We start from the raw sequence: 26,571 nt of genomic DNA, 5'->3' as shown, positions 1-26,571 counted from the left end.
AAGGAATCAATTCCAGCACTAAGAAGGGATGACATCTTAGAAGATTCCTCAAATGAAGCCACATGGGTAGAACTGAAAAACAAAAAAAGGAGCAATCACATTGCTGGGAGTGTACTATAGGCCCCCAAACAGTCAGAGAAATAGAAGAGCAGATATGTAGACAAATTTCAGAGAAGTGTAAAAATAAGAGGGTAGTAATAGTGGGAGATTTCAACTTCCCCAACATTAACTGGGTTAGTCATAGTGTGATAGGTTTAGAGGGAACGGAATTCTTAAAATGCATCCAGGAGAGCTTTTTAAGCCAGTACGTAGAAGGTCCTACAAGACGGGGGGCAATCCTGGACTTAATTTTAGGGAATGAAGCCAGGCAAGTGGTGGAAATATCAGTGGGGGAACATTTTGCAGATAGTGATCATAACCCCATTAGATTCAAGGTTGTTATGGAAAAGGACAAGAAAGGGCCAGAAATCAGAGTTCTAAATTGGGGGAAGACCGATTTTAATAAGATCAGATATGATTTGGCCAGAGTGGACTGGGAGCAGCTACCTTTAGGTAAATCTGCAGCAGAGCAGTGGGACTCATTCAAGAAGGAACTAGGGAGAGTACAGGGCCAACATATTCCAGTAAAGACAAAGGGTGAGACCAACAAACTCTGGGAACCCTGGTTTTCGAGGGATATACAGGATTGGAAAAAGAGGAAAAGGGAGGCGTATGGCAGATACCGAGGGCTTAAAATAGCGGAAGCCCTAGAGGAGTATAGAATGTGTAGGGGGAAATTTAAAAAGGAAATTAGGAGAGCAAAAAGGGGGCTTGTAGGTAAAATAAAGGAAAATCCAAAGTTATTTTACAAGTATATTAAAAACAAGAGGACTACTAGGGAAAGAGTAGGGCCCATTAAGGACGATAGTGGTAATTTATGTGTGGAGCCAGAAGATAGAAGTAGGGTTCTAAATGAATACTTTGTGTTGGTGTTCACAAGTGAGAGTGATGCCGTGGGTATGGAAATCAGGCAGAAGGACTGTGGTATAATTAAAGAAATTAGCATAGAAAGGGAGGAGGTTCTAAGTGGTCTGGCAGGCTTAAAAGTAGATAAATCTCCAGGCCCGGATGAAATGTATCCCAGGCTGTTGAGTGAGGCAAGAGAGGAGATAGCAGGGATGCTGGCAATAATTTTCAATACCTCTCTGGCCTCAGGAGAAGTGCCAGAGGACTGGAGGACAGCTAATGTGGTACCATTATTCAAGAAGGGAGGAAGGGATAAACCAGGGAACTACAGGCCAGTCAGTCTAACCTCAGCGGTGGGGAAACTATTGGAAGCAATTCTGAGGGACAGAATTAATCTACAGTTGGAGAGGCAGGGATTAATCAAGGACAGTCAGCATGGTTTTGTTGAGGGGAGGTCATGTCTGACCAATTTGATTGAATTTTTTGAAGAGGTGACCAGGTGTGTAAATGAGGGCAATGCATTTGACGTATTCTACTTGGACTTCAGCAAGGCTTTTGAAAAGGTCCCGCATGGGAGACTGATAATGAAGGTAAGAGCCCATGGAATCCAAGGCAATTTGGCAAATTGGATTCAGAAGTGGCTGAGTGGCAGGAAGCAGAGGGTGATGGTTGAGGGATGTTTTGTGACTGGATGCCTGTGTCCAGTGGGGTTCCACAGGAATTGGTGTTGGGTCCCTTGCTGTTTGTGGTATATATAAATAATTTAGACTTGAATGTAGGAGGGTTGATCAGCAAGTTTGCAGATGACACGAAAATAAGCGGGGTGGTAAATAGTGAGGAGGATAGCCTTAGACTACAGGAGGATATAGACGGGCTGGTCAGATGGGCTGATCAGTGGCAAATGGAATTGAATCTGGATAAGCGTAAGGTGAAGTACTTGGGCAGGACAAACAAGGCATGGGAATACATGATGAATTATGGGACCCTGGGAAGTACCAAGGATCAGAGGGACCTTGGTGTGCATGTCCACCGGTCCCTTAAGGCAGTGGGACAGGTAGATAAGGTGGTTAAGAAGGCACATGGGATACTTGCCTTTATTAACCGAGGCATAGAATCTAAGAGCAGGGAGGTTATGCTGGAACTGTATAAAGTGCTGATTAAGCCACAGCTAGAGTATTGCATGTGGTTCTGGAATCCGCATTTTAGGAAGGATGTGATTGCACTAGAGAGAGTGCAGAGGAGATTTACCAGGATGTTGCCTGGGCTGGAGAGTTTTAGTTATGAAGAGAGGTTGGATAGACGGGTTATTTTCTCTGGAGCAGAGGAGATTGAGGGGAGTCATGATTGAGGTGTATAAAATTATGAGGGGCATAGATAGGGTAGACAGGAAGGAATTTTTCCCCTTGGTGGGGGGATCAATAACCAGAGGACATAGATTTAAGATAAGGGGCAGGAGGTTTAGAGGGGATGTGAGGAAGAATTTTTTCATCCAGAGGGTGGTGGGAATCTGGAACTCACTGCCTGGAAGGGTGGTAGAGGCAAAAACCCTCATAACATTTAAGAAGTATTTGGATGTGCTCTTGCAGTGCCATGGCATACAAGGCTATGGGCCTAGTGCTGGAAAATGGGATTAGAATAGCTAGGTACTTGTTTGACTGGCACAGACTCGATGGGCCAAAGAGCCTTTTTCTGTGCTATAGACCTGTATGACTCTATAACATTCCAAAGTGCTTTATAGCCAATTAAATAGTTTTGAAATGTGGTCACTGTTGTTGAAGGAAATGCTCAACATGGAAACATTGGAGCAGGAGTAGGCCATTCAGCCCATTGGGCCTGCCATTCATTTGTATCATGGCTGATGATCTGTCTCAATGTCACTTTCCCCCACTATTCCCAGATCTCTTGATGTTGTTAGTATCCAGAAATCTATCAATTTCTGTCTTGAAAATGCTCAATGATTGAGCCTCCACAGTCCTCTGGGGTTGAGAATTCCAAAGATTCACCACTCTGAGTGAAGAAATTCCTCCTTCTCTCAGTTCTAAAGGACTTGCCCTTTTTCTGAGACTGTGCCCTCTGGTTCTAGACTCACCAGTCAGGGGAAACATCTTATCTAGCTCAACTCTGTCTTGCCCTGTAAGAATTTCATAAGTTTCAATGAGATTACCTCTCATTCTTTGAAACTCTACAGAATACAGTCCCAGTTTCCTCAATCTCTCCTCATAAGACAATCCAGCCATCCCAGGGATTAGTCTCATGAACCGCTGTTGCACTCCATCTGTGGCATGTAAATCTATCTTTCGGTAAGGAGACCAAAACTGTACACAATACTCCAGCTGCAGTCTCACCAAGGCTGTATGTAATTGCAGCAAGATATCTTTACTCCTGTACTCAAATCCCCTTGTGATGAAGTCCAACATACCATTTGCCTTCCTAATTGCTTGCTGCACCTGCATGTTAGCTTTTAGTGACTCACGAACAAGGACATCCATGTCCCTCTGAACATCAACATTTCTCAACATCTCACCATTCCCAGATCCAAATAAGTTCGTTTGTGAACAGCTGTGGCACCAGCAAAGATTGTTGCAGTTCCCAACAAGTAACAGCCCACCAACCCGAGAATGCCCTGTTTATTCTTACTCTCTGTTTTCTATCTGTTAACCAATCCTCAAGCCATACCAGTATTTTGCCCCTAATCCCATGTGCTCTAATTTTGTTTACTAACCTCTTGTGTGGGACCTTACGAAAGCCTTCTGAAAATCCAAATGCAGTGCATTTTCTTTGTCTCCTTTATCTATGCTACAGGTACTACCTTCAGAAAAACTCCAGCAGGTTTGTCAAACATGATTTCCCATTTGTAAATCCATGTTGACTCTGCCCAACCATATAATTGTTTTCCAAGTGTCTAGTAATCACATCCTTTATAATAGATTATAACATTTTACTGACTACTGACAGCAAACCAGCAGGTCTGTAATACTCTGTTTTCTCTCTCCCTCCCTTCTTAAATAGTGGAGTTACCTTTGTTACTTTTTAATCTGGTGGAAACTTTCCAGAATCTATAGAATTTCGAAAGATAATTACCAATGCATCCACTATCTCTATTGCCACCTCCTTCCACTCTTTGGGACGTAGATCATCTGGTCCAGGGGATTTATACAAACATATGAAATAGGAGCAGAAGTAGGCCATTCAGCCCCTCGCGCATGCTCACCATTCAATAACATCATGGGTGATCTGTTGTGTTTCGAATTCCACATTCCTGCCCCCGATGGCCTTTGATTCTCTTGCCTAACAAGAACCTATCCACCTGCACTTTAAAAAATAATCAATGACCCCACCTTCAACCCCTTTCTGAGGCAGGGAGTTCCAAAGTCGCACAATGCTCTGGGAGAAAAAAATTCTCCTCATCTCTGTCCTAAAAGGGCAACCCTTGTTCTGAATTCACTCATCTTACATATTTCAATCAAGTCACCCCTCACTCTTCTAAACTCCAGTGGAAACAAGCCCAGTCTATCTAATCTTGCCTCATAAGAAAACCCGCTCATCCCAGATATCAATCTAGTAAACTTCTGAACTGCCTCCAATGCATTTACTTCCTTCCTTAAGTAAGGAGACCAAAACTGCACACAATATTTGAGAGTTAGAATGGGGAGTTAATAGTAGATAATAAGGAAATGTTGGATGAAATGAACAAATATTTTGCTTCTGTCTTCATGACAGAGGATACAAAAAACATTCCAGTATTAGCTGTAAATCAAGATGTGGAAGGGAGAGAGGAATTTGGCGAAATTAAAATCACCAGAGAAGCCTTACTGAGCAAACTGATGGAGTTGTGGGCTGACAAGCCTCCAGCTCCTGATGGACTTCATGCTAGGGTCTTAAAAGAGGTGGCTAATGAGTTCGTAAACGTGTTGATGTTAATTTTCCAAAAACATCACTAGATTCTAGAAAGGTTCCATCAGAATGGAAAGTAGCAAATATAACCCCTCTATTCAAGAAAGGAGGGAGGCAGAAAACAGGAAACTATAGGCCAGTTAGTCTGACGTCTGTCATGCGGAAGGTGCTAGAATCAATCATTAAGGAGGCTATAGCTAGGTATTTAGAAAAACTCAAGGTAATTGGGAAGAGTCAGCATGTTTTGTGAAAGGGAAATCATATTTAACCAATTTATTGAAGTTCTTTGAAGGAGTAACTTGCGCCGTGGATAAAGGGGAGCCTGTAGACGTGCTGTACTTGGGTTTTCAGAAGGCATTTGATAAGGTGCCACATCAAAGATTATTATGGAAAATAAAAGCTCATGGTGTAGGGGTAACATATTAGTATGGATAGAAGATAAAAGCAAAATACTGCGGATGCTGGAAATCTGAGATAAAAACAGAATTAACGTTTCGAGTCTATATGACTCTCATACAACGCTCGGAAGAAGTGTCACACAGATTTGAAACGTTAACTCTGTTTCTCTCTCCACAGATGCTGTCAGAACTGCTGAGTTTACTGTTTTTAGCTCTTATTATAGCATGAATAGAAGGTTGGCTGGCTGGGAGAAAACAGAGTATGCATAAATGGGTCATTTTCTGATTGGCAGGATGTAATGAGTGGAGTCCTGTAGGGTACTGTGCTGGGGCCTCAACTTTTTATAATTTGTATCAATGACTTTGATGAGGGCAGTGAAGGCATGGTAGTTAAATTTGCAGGTTACACATAGCTAGGTAGCAAAGTATGTTGTGACATAAGGTTGCAGACAGATATAAATAGGTTGAGTGAGTGGGCAGAAAGTCTGGCAAATGGAGTATAATGTGGGAAAATGCAAAGTTGTTCGCTTGGCAGGAAGAATAAAAAAGCAGAGTATTAATTATATGGAGAACGACTGCAGGATTCTGAGGTACAGAGGGATCTAGATGTTCTCATGCATGAGTCACAAATAGTATGCAGGTACAACAGATAACTAAGAAGCTTAATGGAATGCTATCCTTAATTACGAGAGGGATTGAATATAAAAGTAAGGATGTTACGCCTCATTTATACAGGTCACTGGTGAGACCACATCTCGAATACTGTGTGCAGTTTTGGTCTCCTTATTTAACGAAGGATGTAAATGCATTAGAGGCGGTTCAGAGGAGGTTTACTAGATTGATACCTGGAATGAGTGGGTTGTCTTATGAGGAAATGTTAGACAGGCTGGGCTTGTTTCACTGGAGTTTAGAAGAGTGAGGGGTGACTTGAATGAAGTATATAAGATCCTGCACTGCCTTAACAATGTGGAGGCAGAAATGATGTTTCCTCTTGTGGGTGAGTCCAGAACTAGGGGGCACTGTTTTAAAATTAGGGGGTGCCCCTTTAGGACAGAGATTAGGAGAACTTTTTTTCTTTCAGAGGGTTGTGACTTTGGAACCCTCTGCCTCAGAAGGCGGTGGAGGTGGGGTCATTGAATATCTATAAGACGGAGGTAGATTCCCTTGTTGGGCAAGGGAATCAAAGGTTATCGGGGGTTGATGGGAATGTGGAGGTAGTAATACAAACAGGTCAGCCTTGATCTTGTTGAATGCGCAGCAGGCTTGATGGTCCAAATGGTTTACTTCTGCTTCTATTTCATAGGTTCATATATGGCCAGTATAACTGAAGCATAACATCCTTACTTTAATGTTCAATTCCTCTCATAATAAAGGATAGCATTCCATTAGCCTTCTTAATGACTTGAATATTAACTTTTTGTGACTCATGCTCTAGAACACCTAGATTCCTCTGCATCTCTGGATTCTGCAACTGTTCTCTGTTTAAGTAATACTCTACTTTTTTTATTCTTCCTGCCAAAGTGAACAACTTCACATTTTCCCACATTAAGTTCCATTTGCCAGATCTTTGCCCACTCACTCAACCTACCTATATCCATATGCAACCTCCTTATGTCCTCTTCACAACATACTTTCCTACCTATCTTTGTGTCATCTGCATATTTAGCCACCATGCCTTCACTCCCTCACCTAAGTCTTGATATAAATTTTAAAAAGCTGAGGCCCCAGTGCAGGCGCCGTGGGACTCCACTCATCATACCCTGCCAATCGGGAAAAAGACACATTTATTCATTTTCCCTGTTTTCTGCCAGCCAACCACTTTTCTATCCATGTTAATATGTTACCCCCTACACCATGAGCTTCTCTTTTCCACAATAACCTTTGATGTGGCACCTTATAAAATGCCTTCTAGAAATCCAAATACAGGCTCCCCTTTATCCTCAGTGCATGTTACTCCTTCAAAGAACTCCAATAAACTGGTTAAACATAATTTTCCTTCAAAAAATCATGCTGACTCTCCCCAATTGCCTTGAGTTTCTCTAAGTGCCCAGCTATAACCTCCTTAATGATTGATTCTAACACCTTCTGCAGAACAGACATCAAGCTAACAAGTTTTCTATTTTCTGCTTCCCTCCCTTTTTGAATAGAGGGGTTATATTTACTACTTTTCACTCCGATGGAACCTTTCCAGAATCTAACGATTTTTGGAAAATGAACACCAACGCGTCTACTACCTCATCAGCCACTTCTTTTAAGAAACTAAGATGAAGTCCATCAGGACCCGGAGACTTGTCAGCCCGCAGCTTCATCAGTTTGCTCAGTACTGCTTCCTTAGTGATTGTAATTTCACCAAGTTCCCCGCTCCCTTCCACCTCCTTATTTACAGTTATTACTGGAATGTTTTTTGTATTCTCTATAGTGAAGACAGAAGCAAAATATATGTTCATTTCATCTGCCCTTTCCTTAGTTGTTAACTCCCCATTCTCACTCTTTAGAGGACCAACACTCACTTTACCTACTCTTTTTCTTTTTAAATAACTTGCTATCTGTTTTTACATTTCTAGCTAGTTTCCTCTCATACTCTAATTTCTTTCTCCTGATTAACCTTTTAGTCATTCTCTGCTGTTCTTTATATTCTGACCAATCATCTGTCCTGCCACTCAGCTTTGCAGAGTTATATGCTTTTTCCATAAGTTTTGTGCTTTCCTTAACTTCTTTAGTTAACCACGGATGGTGGGCCCTCCCCTTAGAATTTTTCTTTGCGTTGGAATGTACTTATTCTGAATACTCTGAAATATCTCCTTAAATGTCTGCCACTGCTTGTCTATTGATTTATTCCCTAGCCTGGTATCCCAATTCACTTCAGCTAACTCAGCTTTCATCCCCACATAGTTGCCCTTATTTAAGTTTAAAATACGAGTCTTAGACCCACTCTCCTCCCTTTCAAACTATATGTGAATTCAATCATATTGTGGTCACTGCTACCTAGGGGTGCCTTCACTCTGAGGTCATGAATTAATCCTGTCACATTACACAATACCAAGACTAATATAACCTGCTCTCTGGTTGGTTCCAGAATGTGCTGGCCTAAGAAACCACCTCAAAAGCATTCTATGAACTCCTCATCCAGGCTATTACTGTCAATCTGATTTTTCTAGTTTATACGTAGATTAAAAGTCACCCATGATTATTGTCATCACTTTATCACAACCACCCAATATTCCTTCTTGAATACTTTATCCTACATTGTGGTTACTTTTAGAGGGCCTGTAGACCACTCCCACTAGTGGCTTCTTTCCCCTACTACTCCTCATCTCCACCCAAACCAATTCTACGCCCTAATCTCCTGAACCAAGGTCTTCTCTAACTATTGCCTCGATGCCATCCTTGATAAAAAAAGCTACCACCTCCACCTTTACCTAGCTTCCTGTTCTTCTTGAGTCTCATATACCCCTCAATATTCAGGACCCAAACCTTGTCATCCTGCAACCACTTCCCTGTAATGACTATCAGGTCATATTTATTTCAATGTGTGCTATCAATTTGTTTACTTTGTTATGAATGCTATGTGCCTTCAGAAACAGAGCCTTTAATTTTGTCCTTTTTATTTTTGTAACATCTAGTCTTGACCATTGGTGTATTCATAGGTTTTATCTCTCTGTCCCTTCCTGCCATTCTCTGACCCTCATTTCCCATATTACTATTATGGTCTCCTACCTTGAATCTACATCTTGATTTGTTACATCTACCCAAGTTTGATCCTTCACCCACACACCCCCCCCGCCCGCCACAAGCCCTCATTTAGTTTAAAGCCCTCAGCCTTCAATACAATTTATTTTTTACAGCACAACACCTGTATTCATATTAATTTCTTTCGGTGCATTATTTTCACAAGCACCTTGGTTCCCTAATATCTCTGGGAGATTTCTAACTCTTTCTCTTTAAAGACAGTCACGAAGTAATTGTTTACTTTCTCGCTTATTTCCCTATTCTCCATTATAAGTTCCTCTGTCGCTGCCTGTAATGGACCTACGTTTGTCCTTGCTAATCTTCCCCTTTTAACATACCTAAAGAAGATTTTAAAGTCTGCTTGTATTTTTCTCATTAGCTTGCATTCATATTCTCTTTTCCCTTTTTATCAGTTTCCTCCTCCTCCTTTGATGGGTTCTAAATTCTCCTAATCCCCTGGCAATCTAATAAGCCTCTTCCTTTGATCTGATGAGGTCTTTAAATTAACTTCTTTAACAAGCCAATTTGAGCACAACAAGATCCCACAAACAGCATTGTAATAATTTCCGGATAGCCTGTTTCAGTGATGTTGAGTGAAGGATAAATATTGGCCCAGGGCACATGGAGAACTTCCCTGCTTTTCTTGAAAATAGAGAGCAGACCAGGCCTTGGTTTAATATCCGATCACAAATTCTAGACCTTTCATAGTGCAGTCACGAAGTAATTGTTTACTTTCTCGCTTATTTCCCTATTCTCCATTATAAGTTCCTCTGTCGCTGCCTGTAATGGACCTATATTTGTCAGTACTGGGAGTGTCAGTGAGGGTTCCCCACCCTCTCAGAATGATGAAACCTTTCCTTAGCTCTGCCTACAGCAGTCTGGGAGATCAGCATTTTAAATTTCCCACCAGAGTACATCCCGTCCACCCTCATCACCAAACACAGTTAAAGCCTCAGGCTCATTAACTTCCCTGACCACCACCCCAGGGAGACGAGACCAGGAGGAGAATAGCCTTGAGGATGGGAGATTGCAGAATCACAGATGTCCACTTGAGGAATATCTAAACCTATGAGGGCTGTCAAATCTGTGAAGATTAAAAGCCGGAGAGGCCATTCAAGACTGGGGAATGAGGTTTCAGGAGCTGGGTGAGGGAGCGTGGAGAAGAGGAAATCTGGGGAATCACAGAATCTTAACGACACAGAATGAGGCCATTTGGCCCATCATGTCTGCACTGGCTCTCCAAATAAGCATTATGACCTGGTGCCATTGTCCTGCCTTTTCCCTGTACCCTTGCACATTGTTTCTATTCAAATGATCATCTAATGTTCTCTTGAATGCCTCAATTGAACCTGCCTCCACCACACTTCCAGGCAGTGCATTCCAGACCCAAACCACTCACTGTGTGGAAAAGTTTTTTCTCACGTCACACTTGCTTTTTTTTGCAAATCACTTTAAGTCTGTGCCCTCTCATTCTTGATCCTTTTACAAGTGGGAACAGCTTCTCCCTATCTATTCTGTCCAGCCACCTCATGATTTTGAACTTCTCAATCAAATCTCCCCTCAGCCTTCTTCTCTCCTAGTACCTAGAACTATACACACTGCTCCAGCTGAGGTCCAATGAGTGTCTTATATAAATTCAGCATAACCAACCTGCTCTTGTACTTTATGCCCTTATTAATAAAGCCCAGGATACGTTCAGCAGGTGCACCCCCAGGGGCCTTCCATCCAGGTGACTCCGGGAGTGTCTAGCCCATCTGAATCCCCTCAGCAGCTCCAGCTCCACAGGCCGAGGAAGGTGAGGCAGGGCCCCAAATGCGGGCCAGAATCCTCCAAGTCGTGGCCCTCCAGAGGATGTCCGCAAAAGTCATCATGGTCAGGATGTAGCAGTCAACAGGCTACCTACAACTCCACTGTGGATGTCCAGGGAGTACCAAGATGTAACAGTTGCGTTAGGAAAGTTAAGAAGATGTAGTTGCACAGCCTGTTGTGATGGAGATCTGTGTGAGTGCAGTTCATCGCACCCTGCACCTGTGGATCCTGGAGCTATCTAGGCGTCAACCAGCGATGGCTCGCTGTGGCTCTTCGGCGGCATGTGCAGAAGCCCCATCCACCCCTTCTTCCAGAGGGTGCTGCTCCTCCCTCTGCGCAGCCCGGCACCTCAGTCACTCTCTCCTCCGTTGTCTTCACTCTCTGTAGGCCACAAGGTGTACAACAACTCACCAGGCTCCATAATCCTGATGTACTCCTCCTGCAGGACGAAAGAGAGAGACACGTGGGTTAGCATGGGTGTACTAAGAACCTGTCCTGGTTAAGTGTGAAGGCCCCTTAATGCATCCCGGAGAATGCTGGCCACCACTTGGACGGCCAGAGTTTAGTGCGCTGCATGGTTGCCCGAAATCCCACCCACCTCCATCCCACTCCACCCGACTGATAGGCGGCGGCTTTGCCCATTGGACTTCATGCTGTGCTCTCAGCTCAGGCACAGGCATTCTCCTAACCCGCACTGCAAGGCTGCACTGTTAGCTTGAACCATGGGGGAGACTGGTCCAAACTGGGGTGCTGACATTGCAAGGGAGAGCCTCCAGCAGTGACTGCTCCACGGCCAGCTCTAGCGAGGAGGTTGTACAATGTGCCCGGTTGTCCAACTGTTCTGCAGTCCACTGAAACATTCATTACTTTGCAGAATGTGCCCGGGGGGTGAAAAGCTCTGGAGCACTTGGTGGCACTGTGCTGTCTGTGCATTGCTTGAATGGGCAGAGAAGCTGGAGGCCATACTCCAATCATATCAATGTGGCTGCGCCTGAACTGTCTCAGCTGCAGAGGAATGGCCAGGTTAAACAAGGTTTCCCTAATGTGTGGCCGCTTCCCTCGCCCACCCTTACTCCCCCCACCCCGAATGCTTGTGAACTACCTTCAACCACAGGGCAGCCCCTGCCCCCCCACCCTCACTCTAGGTTGCCTCAGCCGCAGGGAAGCCCTTGCACCCCCCTCCCCCAACGCGCCTCAACCTTGATATCCAACAGGTGACCTGGGCAAGTGCTGTGCAACATTATTGTGCACTCACCCCTGAGTTCCCCTCGAAGTACAGCCCATCAAATACACACCTTTCATATGCTTCTGTGAAAATGATTGGCATGTTTTCCTGCTTTCGTATGCGGATGATCCAGCGGGAGAGGATGAATCTGGGGGGCTGGCCTAATAGTGATATAAGGTTCCTGATGTCCGATGGTGGGTAATGTGGCCTGCCAACAGCCGGCTGAGTGGACGATCGCAAACTGGTTTCAAGCCGTTGTGAAACCGATTTCTGGCCTTCTCACCATATTGTCCACTCATGCCACCGAACACGCCCGATGCCAGTGGGCACGGAAACTCTGAAAAGGAAGAACAGCAAGAATGTGCAGGGTTATAGGGAAAAAGCAGGGAAATGGCACTAGGTAAATTGCTCATTCTGAGAGCTAGTATGGACATGAATATGCATGAATGGCCGGCTTCTGTTCAGTAATAATTTTGTGATATACTGTCCCATCAAACACTCCCAGGACAGGTACAGCACGGGGTTAGATACAGAGTAAATCTCCCTCTACACTGTCCCATCAAATACTCCCAGGACAGGTACAGCACGGGGTTAGATACAGAGTAAAGCTCCCTCCACACTGTCCCATCAAACGGTCCTAGTGCACATACTGCACGGGGTTAGACACAGAGTAAAGCTCCCTCTACACTGTCCCATCAAACTCTCCCAGCGCTGGTACAGCATGGGGTTAGAACCATAGAACCATAGAACACTACAGCACAGAAAACAGGCCATTCGGCCCTTCTAGTCTGTGCCGAAATATTATTCCGCTAGTCCCATTGACCTGCACCTAGTCCATAACCCTCCAGACCTCTCCCATCCATGTATCTATCTAATTTATTCTTAAAACTTAAGAGTGAGCCCGCATTTACCACATCAGATGGTAGCTCGTTCCACACTCTCACCACTCTCTGAGTGAAGAAGTTCCCCCTAATGTTCCTCCTAAACCTTTCCCCTTTCACCCTAAAGCCATGCCCTCTCATGTTTATTTCTCCTAATCTAAGTGGAAAGAGCCTACTCGCATTTACTCTGTCTATACCCCTCACAATTTTGTAAACTTCTATCAAATCTCCCCTCATTGTTCTACGCTCCAAGGAATGAAGTCCTAACCTGTTTAATCTTTCCCTGTAACTCAACTCCTTAAGACCCGGCAACATCCTAGTAAATCTTCTCTGCACTCTCTCAATCTTACTGATATCCTTCCTGTAGTTAGGCGACCAGAACTGCACACAATACTCCAAAGTTAGCCTCACCAATGTCTTATACAACCTCACCATAACATTCCAACTCCTATACTCAATACTTTGATTTATGAAGGCCAGTATGCCAAAAGCTTTCTTTACAACCCTGTCTATCTGTGACGCCACTTTCAGGGAATTATGTATCTGAACTCCCAGATCCCTTGTTCCTCCGCACTCCTCAGTGCCCTACCATTTACTGTGTATGTCCTACCTTGGTTTGACCTTCCAAAATGTAACACCTCACACTTCTCTGCATTAAATTCCATCTGCCATTTTCTGGCCCATTTTTCCAGTTGGTCCAGATCTCTCTGCAAGCTTTGAAAGCCTTCCTCACTGTCCACAACGCCTCCAATCTTAGTGTCATCAGCAAACTTGCAGATCCAATTCACCACATTATCATCCAAATCATTGATATAGACAACAAACAACAATGGTCCCAGTACAGATCCCTGAGGCACACCACTAGTCACAGACGTCCAGTCTGAGAAGCAATGATCCACTACCACTCTCTGTCTTCTCCCACACAGCCAATTTCGAATCCAGTTTACAACCTCTCCATGGATACCAAGTGTCTGTGTGATACAGAGTAAAGCTCTCTCTACACTGTCCCATCAAACACTCCCAGGGCAGGTACAGCACAGGGTTAGATACAGAGTAAAGCTCCCTCTACACTGTCCCCATCAACACTCCCAGGGCAGGTACAGCATGAGGTTAGATACAGAGTAAAGCTCCCTCTACACTGTCCCCATCAAACACTCCCAGGACAGATACCGCACGAGGTTAGATACAGAGTAAAGCTCCCTCTACACTGTCCCCATCAAACACTCCCAGGACGGGTACAGCACGGGGTTAGATGCAGAGTAAAGCTCCCTCTACACTGTCCCCATCAAACACTCCCAGGACAGGTACAGGACGGGGTTAGATGCAGACTAAAGCTCCCTCTACACTGTCCCCATCAAACACTCCCAGGACAGGTACAGCACGGGGTTAGATACAGAATAAAGCTCCCTCTACACTGTCCCAGCAGACAGTCCCAGGGTATTTATAGCACAGGTTAGATGCAAAGTAAGCATATTTTCTACATACACAGTGACCTTCACCTTCACAAAGGCTAAATGCGACCATCATATTGATAGTAATGCTATGTCTATGTGCTTGTTTGATATCGCGAGCCTGATCAGTGATGTACCGCTCTAGGAAGCAATCAGATTCTAAACTATATTAACTTCGGCGGGACTGTAAAATCCTGCTGGCGTAAACTTCCACTCTCACTCTCTCTTTCTCACACACACAGACACAGACACACACTCTCTCTCACACACAGACACACACTCTCTCTCACACACAGAGACATACACATATTCTGCAGTCTGGAGACTGAAGCGATGGCCTCAACCAGGGCTGGAGATGCCAGGCGGTAGGGCAGGTTGGGTGGGCACTCGCCCCCCCTTTTATAGGACGAGCGCCTCGCGGGGCTCTTGGAGGATGGAGGAGGCGGCTGCCAGGAGGGACACCCTCGTTCCCAGAGATGGAAGGAGGAGGCCACCGCACCTGACTAAAAAAGCTTGGGAGGACATGGCAGTCGAGGTCAGCGGGCACGACGTTGTGCAGCGCACTTGGCTGCAGTGCCGCAAAAGGCTGAATGACCTGCTGCGCTCAGCAAGGGTGAGTACCGTGTTGGCATGGGTCAGTGTGGAGAAGTGTTCAGGGCTGGCCGTCCCCCTGTGGAGCTCAGGGGTGTTACAGTCTGAGTGCAACTGTCAATGATGCCGGAGTTGGCCAAGGGGGTGAGCCCTGGCTGCTTGGACTCAGTGCCTTGCGGCTCAAGGGCCAGAACCCGAGTGTGCCCTGCAGGTGTTCCTCAGCTGGGATTGGCCAGGTTGTAATGGAGCTGCAGGTAGAGAGTGGACTGATCAATGCTCCTCCGTCCTTTCAGGAGAAGACGAGCCATAAGCACATTGAGAGGTCACAGACAGGCGGAGGCCCCCCCAAACTTCCTAATGTTGCCAAGGTTTGAACAGGATGCCTGGAACTGGAGAGGCACCACCCACCTCGATCAACCGGCCACTAAGAGGCTGGAGTGCTAGACGAAGGGAAGAGCGCAGAGCACAGAAGTGAGAGTTTCGGATGGTGCAAACATTCTTGTGTAGTCTCATCACTGATGGGAGCCTCAAAACTGGAGCCCCCATTGATCATTAGAAGATGATGGCACCATGATGCAGATCTCCATTGTCTCACCAGGGTGCCTGGCACGCACAGTGACAGAGTGATGACTTAAACTAATGACATGTTGTTGTTCTCCCTTAGATTTGCCAGCACGCACTCATGCACAGGACCCTGAAGAGCCACCCCTGACACGAGAGGACCGCCAGGCTCCAGATGCACCTGCATCACGCCCGCTCCCCGAATCAGGCACCAGCGCAGACACCAGCACCTTGGTGGGTGTTAGATCGTTGGCTAGAATGTCAGTGCACAGCAGTGAGGGCGCTTCACACTCGCTTCAGGTGCTAGCGAGTGTGAACCCAGGGCATCAGCAGCCAGAGGACTACTGGAGACCAGGACGATGCTGGGTTGAAGGCAGATGGTGAGCCTCTGGGGTTGTCCATTTGGCGTTGGATGCTGGATGTGCAGCGGGATGTGTGGGAGGATCTGGTGGAGATCCATGAGGATCTGCATGCCATGGTCTCTGTTGTGGAGCAGTCCATGCGAAGCATAAACACTGCCTTGACCCTCATGGCCGAGCGCACTGCTCCCTCCATTGAGAGAGTGGCGACTCTCATGGAGAGACAACTCCAGGGACAGAATCAGGGGTTCCTGGGCTTATGTTTGGACCTGCAAGCTCTAACACAGGCAATGACCTCAGGTGGTCAGTGCCAGTGTGGGAGATGGATGAGGCATCCTGGGGGAGGCAGTGGCGTAGTGGTATTGTCACTGGACTGGTAATCCAGAGACCCATCATAATGCTCTGGGGACAGATGGTGAAATTTGAATTCAATAAAAATCTGGAATTAAAAGTCTGATGATGATCACAAAGTCATTGCCAACTGTCATTAAAAAAACATCTGGTTCACTGATGTCCTATAAGGAAGGAAATCTGCCATACTTACCTGGTCTGGCCTACATGTGACTCCAGACCTACACCAATGTGGTTGACTCTTAAATGCCCTCTGAACAGGACAATTAGGGATGGGCTATAAATGCTGGCCTAGCCAGTGATGCCCACATCTCATGAAGGAATAAAAAAAAAATCCTCTCTAGGTGCCCATCCATCAATGGCGAGCAGGGAGGTCCAGAGTGACCTCACGTTGATGCATGACCTTCTTGTCACCTCTGCGGGCTCCTCTCAGGGCACTCTGGATGATGGCAGCAGTTCCTCCCCCCCCTCTGCCAGTGACCGTGGCATCTGATGAAGCTGCGATGACTGGGGAGATGACAGCCGTGGCACTGGCCACTTCCTCCCAGGGAGGGAGAGGATGACCAGAGGTTGATCACCAAGGCCACAAGACACGAGGGTCAGCAGGCTGCCTCCAATGCCGTTGCCAGTGAGGAGGGTGCACCAAGACGTAGCACTTGCAAGCATTAGTTTAAGGCACCATGAGCACTAGAGGGACTGTTCACGGGTGATCTTCTGTTCAGTTATAATTGGTTTATATGTCCACTGGTGTGGACATCAACACCAGTAATGGTCATGTCACTGTGATTTGAATGTGACAATAATATTAAATTTGCTTTTGCTGTGATGGCCTGAGTATGCTTCACCTTCTATTTTTGGTGCAGGGTACGCTAGTGTGTAATGCTGGGCGTGAATGGTTCTAAACTTTATTGCACTGAGTGGACTTTAGGTTCACATGACAGGGGCATTTCGGACATCCAGGATGGAGACGGCAGCCCTGGCAAGATGTGGGGATGGATCTTTGGCAGCCGAGCTGAAGGATTGTTGGATCAAGGCATCCCTGCATCCCTGGAGGTTACAGAGGTCTGCCTCCAAGCCCTCAGCGTTCTCCTCACTATGCTCCTCTTCTGACTCACTACTGGACACATCATCTGTGGCCTGTGGAGCTGCCTCAAGATAGTCTTCCTCCAGTGGCTCCCTGCTTGCCAGTACCAGATTGTGGAGAGCGCAGCATGCAACCACTATCAGTGACACCCGATCTAGGGGGTATTGTAGTGCCCCCCCCCGAACGGTCCAGGCATCGGAAGCACATCTTCAGAAGACCTATGGTCCTCTCTATCACTGCCCTTGTGGAGGTATGACTCCTATTATAATGCTGCTCTGCCTCTGCTCTTCGGTGGTGGAGAGGCATCATGAGCCACCTTTTCAATGGATAGCCCTTGTCACCCAGCAGCCAACCATCCAGTCGGGCTGGAGCGTTGAAGAGCCCCGGCACCTGGGAATGTCTGAGGATGTAGGTGTGGTGGGAGCTGTCAGGGTACCTTGCACAGATTTGCGGAATCTGCATCCTGTGATCACACATTATCTGCACGTTCATGGAGTGGAAGCCCTTCCTGTTGACAAAGGAACCGGCTGACCCACTGGTGCCTTCATGGTCATGTGCGCAGTCGATTGCACCCTGGACGTGGGGGAACCCAGCAGTCGCTGCAAAGCCTCTGGCTCACTCAGCCTGACTGCCCTCGTCCTCCGGAAATGGATAAATGTCATTACCCACCTGAACAGAGCTTCTGTCACCAGCTTGATGCAACTGTGGACAGCTGATTGGGAGACTCCACACTGATCCCCCACTGAACCCTAGAAAGAGCCGGAGGCATAGAAGTTGAGGGCCATTGTGTCCTTCAGAGCTACTGGCATGGGGTGTCCACCCACACAGTCGGAGGTGATCTCAGGGCCACTCATTGGAGGTCATGGTCTCCCTTGAGAGGCGAAGCCTCCTTCGGCATTGCACCTTGGACGTATTGAGGTAGCTGTATCGCCGCCTGTAAACCCTGGCAGCAGGATAGTGCGTCTTCTGTGGCCCCTGCGCCCCTTGTGCCTGCGCCTCTCCTCCCACAGGTCCCTCCCCTGGAAGCTGCATTGGGACACCCGGCCCCCTCTCCCTTCTGCCCCTCTCTTCCTCCTCAGAGGAGGTGCCTCCAGCAGAGAGCACAATGCCCGTTACCAAGGTAACGGAGGGCTGTCTGATACCTGGAAGGGTCCACACGGTCAAAATCATCTGGGGGCCTTGGGGACACCAATGAGGCCTGATATGAAGCTTGGAAATGCTAAGAATGAAGCTCAGAATGGAGATGAAGCTGTCAAGTACAAATAAGCAACCAGCAACAAACTATCTCCAAAATTCCTCACTACTCACACTGGCAATGCTGCTGAACCTTTAATCTTGAATTTGGATGAGATTTTGCAAAGTGTCAGCTGCCCATCTGCCCGTGTGACGAGTACAAAATCGCATGAGCAATGTGAAATCTTAGTCAATTTTTAACGACCTTAAATGGCCTTTTAATTGATGGTGGGCGTGGCTCCGACACTGTGTGCCTGCCGACCGAAATATCGCACGAGTGCGCAATGACGTCAGGACACTTTCCCAAAGTCATCTGGCGCGATTTGATGCCCGATCAGGTTGGTACGCACCAGCCCGGTCAGCCCACAGTCTCACACACACACACACACAGGGGAGGATTTTTCCCCTTGTTTGTCGGGCATGTCTGTGAGCAGCCGTGCCACTGTCCGCCACCCACGATCGGGCCCTGACCAAATCAGGCGCTGAATCACATACTGAAATGCTCAGCATTGCCCGGGTGGAGGGGCAGGAGGAGGGCGAGTGCTGAAGTGTGCGCATGCACGGGGTGCGCACACTGAAAGCTCCCTGAAGGCACAGAGCTGAAGGTTTATAACATTAAAAATAAAGATTTAAAAAATAAGGTAAATATGTCCCCTCACGTCCCTGCTCATATGACAGAGTCACATGTTATAAATTAGATTTAAATGTTTTTATTTTATTTTTAATTAACCTTGGAAACCTCACCCCACCCATGGATGAGGTTTCCTCAAACACTTCGCCCGTCTGCCAACCATGAGTTGGCTGCTGACTGAAATATCGCGCGAGTGCACGATGATGTCAGGGCACTCGCCCGGTGTCATCACGCGCTATTTCACGCTCGGGCGTGTCGGGCGTGTGCTGCATGCCGGGGTGAAAATTCAGCCCATAGTCTCTCTCTCTCTCTCTCTCTCTCACTCTCTCACTCACTCACACTCTCTCACACGCACGCACACAGCCTCTCGCGCGCGCGCGCGCACACACACACACACACACACACACACACACACACGCAGCCTCTTGCACACAGACACACTGACGGAGACATTGTAGAGGTAGCTTTACTCTATACCTAACCCCGTGCTGCATGTATGTGTTCTGGGAAGGTTTGACTGTAGAGGCGTAGAGGAAGCATTACTCTGTTTGTTCAGTTTGATCTGTGCCACCTGTTTTTGCGTCATGACAAAATACAGATCAGCTCTGACTGAAGTCCCCAGTTCAAAGCTGTGACAACCAAACCAGAATCCAAAACTGAGCCCAAAGAAATTGGGTAATAGTTCAGGCCTATTAACTGTGACATTGATGGGGCCAGACTGCATCTTGTGCTGTACAGGGCCGGGGGAAGAGGCGGCCGGGTGGAATTCCTGCTACGGTGTCATGGTGAATATCAGCAGGTTATAAATTTACTGCTAGTTACAGGTGGGATAGAGTTATTGTATCACTTTTATTTTATTTTTTTTGCAAAAATATACTTTATTCACAAAATATCTTCAAACAACATTCCAAAACATTTCAAAATCACCAACGCAAAAATACAAACAGGTTCAAACTTTTACAACACGTATCACGAAATCCATTGATACATACAATAAATATTACATTCATTTTGAGCTGTACAGCCCGAGGGGATTTAAACAGTTCCCAGCCCCTCGATGCACTATGGCAGAAAGGTCTTAGGCAGCGACCCTTCCCCATTGCGCCTTTGTGGCGGCTGCCCCAAGCTTTAGTGCGTCCCTCAGCACATAGTCCTGGACCTTGGAATGTGCCAGTCTGCAACACTCGGTCGGGGACAACTCTTTGCGCTGGAAGACCAACAAGTTTCGGGCAGACCAAAGAGCGTCTTTCACTGAGTTGATGATCCTCCAGCTGCAGTTGATGTTTGTCTCGGTGTGTGTCCCTGGGAACAGCCCGTAGAGCACAGAGTCCTGTGTCACAGAACTGCTCGGGACAAACCTTGACAGAAACCACTGCATCTCACTCCAGACCTTCTTTGCAAAGGCACAATCCACCAGGAGGTGAACAACGGTCACTTCCCCACCACAGCCACCTCGAGGGCAACGTGCAGAGGGGGTGAGACTCCTGGCATGTAGGAAGGATCTGACAGGGAGGGCCTTTCTCACCACCAGCCAAGCCACGTCTTGGTGCTTGTTGGAAAGTTCTGGCGATGAGGCATTCTGCCAAATGACTTTGACAGTCTGCTCGGGGAACCATCCCACAGGATCCACCCTCTCCTTTTCCCTCAGGGCCTCTAAGACGTTACGTGCTGACCACTGCCTGATGGACTTGTGGTCAAAGGTGTTTTTCTGCATAAATTTTTCCACCAGGGACAGGTGGTACGGCACGGTCCAACTACTTGGAGCGTTCCGCGGCAGCGTGGCCAGACCCATCCTTCGCAACACCGGGGACAGGTAGAACCTCAGCACGTAGTGACACTTGGTGTTTGCGTACTGAGGGTCTACACACCGCTTGATGCAGCCGCACACAAAGGTGGCCATCAGTATGAGGGCGATGTTGGGCACGTTTTTTCCCCCTTTATCTAGAGGCTTGTACATTGTGTCCCTGCAGACACGATCCATTTTCGACCTCCAGATAAAGCAGAAGATGGCTTGGGTGATCGCCACCACGCAGGAGTGTGGAATGGGCCAGACCTGCGCCACGTACAGCAACAGCGAGAGTGCCTCACACCTGATGACCAGGTTCTTATCCGCAATGAAGAGGGAGCGTCGCTCCCACATGCCCAGTTTCCTTTTCACCATAGACACTCACTCCTTCCAGTTTCTAATGCTTGCTCTGGTCCCTCCGAACCATATCCCCAGCACCTTCAGGCCGTCAGCCCTGACGCTGAAGGGGACAAAGGATCGGTCAGCCCAGTTCCCGAAGAACATGGCCTCGCTCTTCCCACGATTTACCTTGGCTCCCGAGGCCAGTTCGAACTGGTCGCAGATGTGCATCAGTCTGCGCACCGACAGTGGATCCGAGCAGAAGACGGCGACGTCGTCCATGTACAATGAAGCTTTGACCTGAGTGCCTCCACTGCCTGGGATTGTCACTCCTCTTATGCCCGGATCCTTCCTGATGGACTCAGCAAAGGGTTCTATGCAACACACAAACAGAACAGGCAAGAGAGGGCAGCCCTGCCTGACTCCAGATTTAATAGGAAAGCTTTCTGATTCCCACCCATTGATTGAGACTGCGCTACTGATGTTAGTGTAGAGCAGTTGGATCCAATTGCGAATTCCCTCCCCAAACCCCATTTTGGAGAGCACATCCCCCATGTAGGTGTGCGATATTCTGTCAAAGGCCTTCTCCTGATCCAGGCTGATGAGGCAGGTATCCACACCCCTGTCCTGTACATAGGCAATCGTATCCCTGAGCAGCGCGAGGTTGTCAGAGATCTTCCTGCCGGGCACAGTGCAGGTTTGGTCAGGGTGGATCACCAATTCCAGAGCGGATTTGACCCGACTGGCGATGACCTTGGACAGAATCTTATAGTCCACATTCAACAGTGAAATGGGTCACCAATTTCTAATTTCCTCCCTTTCCCCCTTGTGCTTGTAGATGAGGGTGATGATGCCTTTCCTCATTGATTTTGACATACTGCCGGCCAGGAGCATACTCTCGTACACTTCTAGCAGGTCTGGGCCGATCAAGTCCCACAGAGCCGAATACAACTCCGCCAGCAAGCCATCGCTTCCGGGAGTTTTACCACTTTTAGCTATGAGGGAACCTGACTGCTATGATATAACTATGAGCTATCAGTGCAATTTCCATGAGTTACTATTTGCAACGGTTCCTCCCACCTCTGGTGACCTGTGAATTGTTCCCCGAACCACATTCTCCCCTTACCCCTCCCTCGCAGATGTAAATAATATATCCTGTATTTGGGGTGGTGCCAAAATCCTTCTCGTCTAGAGGGCAAGAATCCTTCTCCTCCTCCACACTTCCTGTAAAGGAGCATAGCCCTCTCCAGAGCCATTTGTGTTGGTGTATAATGCATGTCTTTTTTATATCTCCAGAGAGCTCGTCAGGATCATGGCAGTTGCAAACTGTTTCACCTATGAGGAAGCTATCGACGAAATCAGAGGCTGTCTTTTCAAAGAGCTCAAAACCATTGAGAGAATGGTAATCAAAATGATCGAAGTCAGCAGCAAGACCTTGCACAAGATGGATATTGAAATGATTAGAAAATTGGTTAATGATGCATATGGAGAGGTACATCAAGCTTGTAACATTGCCTCTGGTTATGTGCAAAAGATTCAATCAGAGTGTGAGAAGTTAACTGAAGACAAAGGCAAGTTGCAAAGAGAGTTGGCAGATAAGAAAGGGCAACTAGACTCCTTGCGTCGCCAATTAAGCACTATTAAAGAGGAGAAAGAAATGAATGAAAAACGCTTGCAGGATGCGGAATCATCGCTGCAACTGGCAGAGGCAGCATTACAAAAAGCAGAGGCACATGAAAAATCAATGGAAATTGGCCGGAATGTTGGCATTGGGCTTTTATTTATTCCCTTTCTGGGCCCATTATTAGGTAAGTCACTACTAGTTTTGAACTCCACACTGAAGGAAAATAACATTCTAAGAGAAAGCGGCTCGACTCAGATTTACCAAATCCCATACAAGGAATTAGAGAGAGCTCCGAGTTAGCAGGAAGGATTAGAACAATTAGGGCTATACTCTCTCAGTCTGGGATTGCTAGGAGATAAAAACAAAAAGCTAAAAGCTACTGCGGATGCTGGAAATCCAAAACAAAAACAGAATTACTCAGCAGGTCTGGCAGCATCGGTGGAGAAGAAATCAGTTTCGCCAAAGGGTCATGAAGACTCGAAACGTTAGCTGATTTCTTCTCCACCGATGCTGCCAGACCTGCTGAGTTTTTCCAGGTATTTCTGTTTTCGTTTGGGATTGCTAGGGTTTTGCTGATGCCAAAAGGAAAAGAGACATTAAAAATGGATTATTTCTGTTAAAGATAAATCAATGAGAACAGGACAAGCAACGAACAATCTAAAGAAACTTTAATGCAACAAGCTTTTGAAATGTGAAAAGCACTATTTCACTATACACAGTTACAACGCAGAAAGAAGCCATCAGTCCCTTATGGCTATGCCAGTTTTTCACTCGAATACTTTGCTGCTGATTGAAGTTGAATCAGTTACAGGATTACAAAGGGAAAGTTACTGAAAGTAAAAGGATGTGGTGAAGCAACACAAATTGGGTTCATCTCATCTATGAGACCTTCCCCATGAAACTCCTAACCATCCAATTTCCCTTCCTGCCTCCAATACTAAACTTGTACTGAGCAAAGGTCATATGGACTTGAAACGTTACCGCTGTTTCTCTCTCCATGGATGCAGCCAGACCCGCTGAGCTAAACTGGTTGACTTTTGCCCTTTAGTGGGATGAAGTCTCGTCCTCAGGAGCTGCTGACCAATCTGATTGGTTGGTAGCTCCAGCAGCCCGGGCAGTGCCAGAGCTCAGTAGTGGGCACTGCCGGGACTGCAGGAAGGAGGGTAAAGAAAATCATGGTATTAGGGCTGGGAGGGGTCCGAGAGCCCAGGGAGTGGGGAGAGGAGGGTGGCGGCTGGGTTTTGGAGGACAGTTGGTGCAGAAGCTGACAATTTGTGGGAGAGGGGCCCATTGGGCGCAGGGTACCCCCTGAATGAGGCACCGCGCATTCCTTCCTGCCCTTCATCTGGGCCATCTAGGCCCACTCCCCCCACCAGCCACACCAGCTGCACTATGGCATGGGCAGCATATTATCCAGGTCAATAGGCTTGCTAACAAGCTTAATTTACCTTTAATTATTTACTTACATTTAGCAGGCAGGTTGCTGATTTTGGCACCCAACCATATTATGAGGGTTATCTCAGGGTGGGCAGGAAGATGATGGGCTAGCTACCCAGCCTATTTTACATGCCCACATGCCCCCCCATCCAACTCTCTGCCGAAAACCTGCCCTCCAGGGGCATGTAAAATCCAGCCTGTGATCTAATTGAGGTCCTTAAACTTATAGTAGAGAAGACACAGAGTGTTCCCACTTGGGGGGATTAGCAAAACTAGAAACCATCAATATAAGATAGTGACAAAAAATCAAAAGGAAATTCCAAAAAAACTCTTTGGTCAGATAGTGGTGAGACTGTGGAAGTTGCCACCATACAGAATGGTTGAAGGGAATAGTATAGAGGCACTTAAAAGGAGGCTGGATTACCACCTGAAGAAGTAAAGGGTTATTCTGATAGGGTTAGATGAGGATGGATGGGAAGAGGCTCGAGTGGAACAAAAATGCCAGCATGGACTGGTTGGGCCGAATGGCCTGTTCCTTGCTGTATATTCTATGTAACTTTAATGAGGATCAGTTCATCGTGTAGGTCTGTTTCCTATTTTCAGTTCCAAAGTGCATAAGTGGACATTTATCTGCATTAAAATTCAAATCACTACACACTTCTGGATAAACTTTTTAACATAATTAAGAGAACATTGAAAAGACAGAGATAAAAACAAAAAACTGCGGATGCTGGAAATCCAAAACAAAAACAGAAATACCTGGAAAAACTCAGCAGGTCTGGCAACATCGGCGGAGAAGAGCAAAGTTGATGTTTCGAGTCCTCATGACCCTTCAACAGAACTAAGTAAAAATAGGAAAGGGGTGAAATATAAACTGGTTTGGTGGGGTGGGGGGAAGAAGGGGGGGGTGGGGTTGTACAACCACCCCCCACTTCTTCCCCCCCACCGCCACCCCCCTTCTGTTTTTGAAAAGACAGTATTTAATTCTGGAAAAATCTTTCTGCTTCTAGGAGCTGCAACAATCACTGGTTGTGAAATTAGTAGACAACAAGCTTTGGAGCCTCGGAAGGTGGCCCATCGTGACGTGTGTTCACAGAGGGAGAATGTTTCAAGATGTACATCAGATTTGGAAGCTTGTATGCACAACATTGAAATGAAAATGGACGAAATTACCCAGAATGAAAAAAAGATACAAGCTTTGGATGATGAACTAAAGACTCAGCAAGAGTTGCTCAAGAAACTCTTTGAAACAGATAGTAAGCTGAAAACAGGCATGACTGCTCTGAATGAGCTGGCTGGTAAAGTGGAAATGCTAAAGACTCGCAGTGAGAAATTCTTGCATCTGGATGTACTGATCACTGTTGTAGGTGATATAGTTTTACATGTTTCACATCTGCCTAACAGGCAAGGTGGAAAAGTGCTGTGTCCGAAAATGAATGTTGGAAAGTTGAGAAGTCTACTAAGTAATATGAAAGAAATTGATTGCTGTGATGCCAATCTGAGTGAATGATGTTAATGACAAGGAACAAAGTTGCTGTTGCAGTGTTGTTCTGTGCCTAGTGAGACCCTTCACTTTTATGATATGACACTGATGTGATAGGATGAGTGCAGAATCCACTGTGCTAACTCTAGGGCACTTATTTCTTTCTTCCACTTTTCTTTTGACCACAGTGAAGTATATTTTCCAAAGGATAGATAGGAACGCTTAAGCTAATGTCAGCCTAAAAGTAGCACCTGGAGAAGTTTAGTTTGGGCTTGCTAAGTGTTTGTACCTGAACTTTGACATTTGGACAATATGCTCCCCTGAGTTATCTCCTCAATCTCTATTCATTTCCTTTCGCTCTTGGGTTGGATTTTCTGCTTTTCAGAATCACAGAATCACACAGTGCAGAAGAGGCCCTTCGGCCTATCGAGTCTGCACCAACACTTGAGAAACACCTGACTTACCTACCTAATCCCATTTACCAGCACTTGGCCCATAGCCTTGAATGTTATGACATGCCAAGTGCTCATTCAGGTGCTTTTTAAAGGATGTGAGGCTAACCCGCCTCCATCACCCTCCCAGGCAACGCATTCCAGAACGTCACCATCCTCTGGGTAAAAAGGTTTTTCCTCACATCCCCCCTAAACCTCCTGCCCCTCACCTTGAACTTATGTCCCCTCTTGACTGACCCTTCAACTAAGGGGAACAGCTGCTCCCTATCCACCCTGTCCATGCCCCTCATAATCTTGTACACCTTGAT

The 26,571-nt window shown here is 46.6% G+C and overlaps 1 protein-coding gene across 2 annotated transcripts; it reads left to right on the top strand.

Moving 5' to 3' along the window:
* The first annotated feature begins 11,949 nt into the window (after positions 1-11,949).
* On the top strand, positions 11,950-26,409 carry LOC144689983 (uncharacterized). Of its 2 annotated transcripts, none has more exons than XM_078557520.1 (3): positions 11,950-12,400; positions 22,564-23,075; positions 25,339-26,409. In XM_078557520.1, exons 1-3 carry the CDS (start codon positions 12,360-12,362, stop codon positions 25,836-25,838), a joined length of 1,053 nt encoding a protein of 350 aa, XP_078413646.1. In that variant the 5' UTR covers positions 11,950-12,359; the 3' UTR covers positions 25,839-26,409. The 2 variants fall into 2 exon arrangements, with proteins under 2 accessions (XP_078413646.1, XP_078413647.1); XM_078557521.1 differs by lacking the exon at positions 11,950-12,400 and adding an exon at positions 15,640-15,718.
* The last annotated feature ends 162 nt before the right edge of the window (positions 26,410-26,571 follow it).

Source organism: Cetorhinus maximus, chromosome 14 (genome assembly GCF_964194155.1).
Source record: "Cetorhinus maximus chromosome 14, sCetMax3.hap1.1, whole genome shotgun sequence".
NCBI classification, from domain to species: domain Eukaryota; kingdom Metazoa; phylum Chordata; class Chondrichthyes; order Lamniformes; family Cetorhinidae; genus Cetorhinus; species Cetorhinus maximus.
Note: the sequence above shows the minus strand (reverse complement) of the source record. Positions and strands in the feature narration are given on the sequence as shown.

Excerpts from the sequence above, each read along its gene's own strand:
- LOC144689983 (XM_078557520.1), top strand. The coding sequence starts at position 12,360 with ATGTGCAGGGTTATAGGGAAAAAGCAGGGAAATGGCACTAG. Across the intron at positions 12,401-22,563 it reads AAGCAGGGAAATGGCACTAG|AGAGCTCGTCAGGATCATGG; the intron begins GTAAATTGCTCA and ends TTATATCTCCAG. Across the intron at positions 23,076-25,338 it reads CTTTCTGGGCCCATTATTAG|GAGCTGCAACAATCACTGGT; the intron begins GTAAGTCACTAC and ends TTCTGCTTCTAG.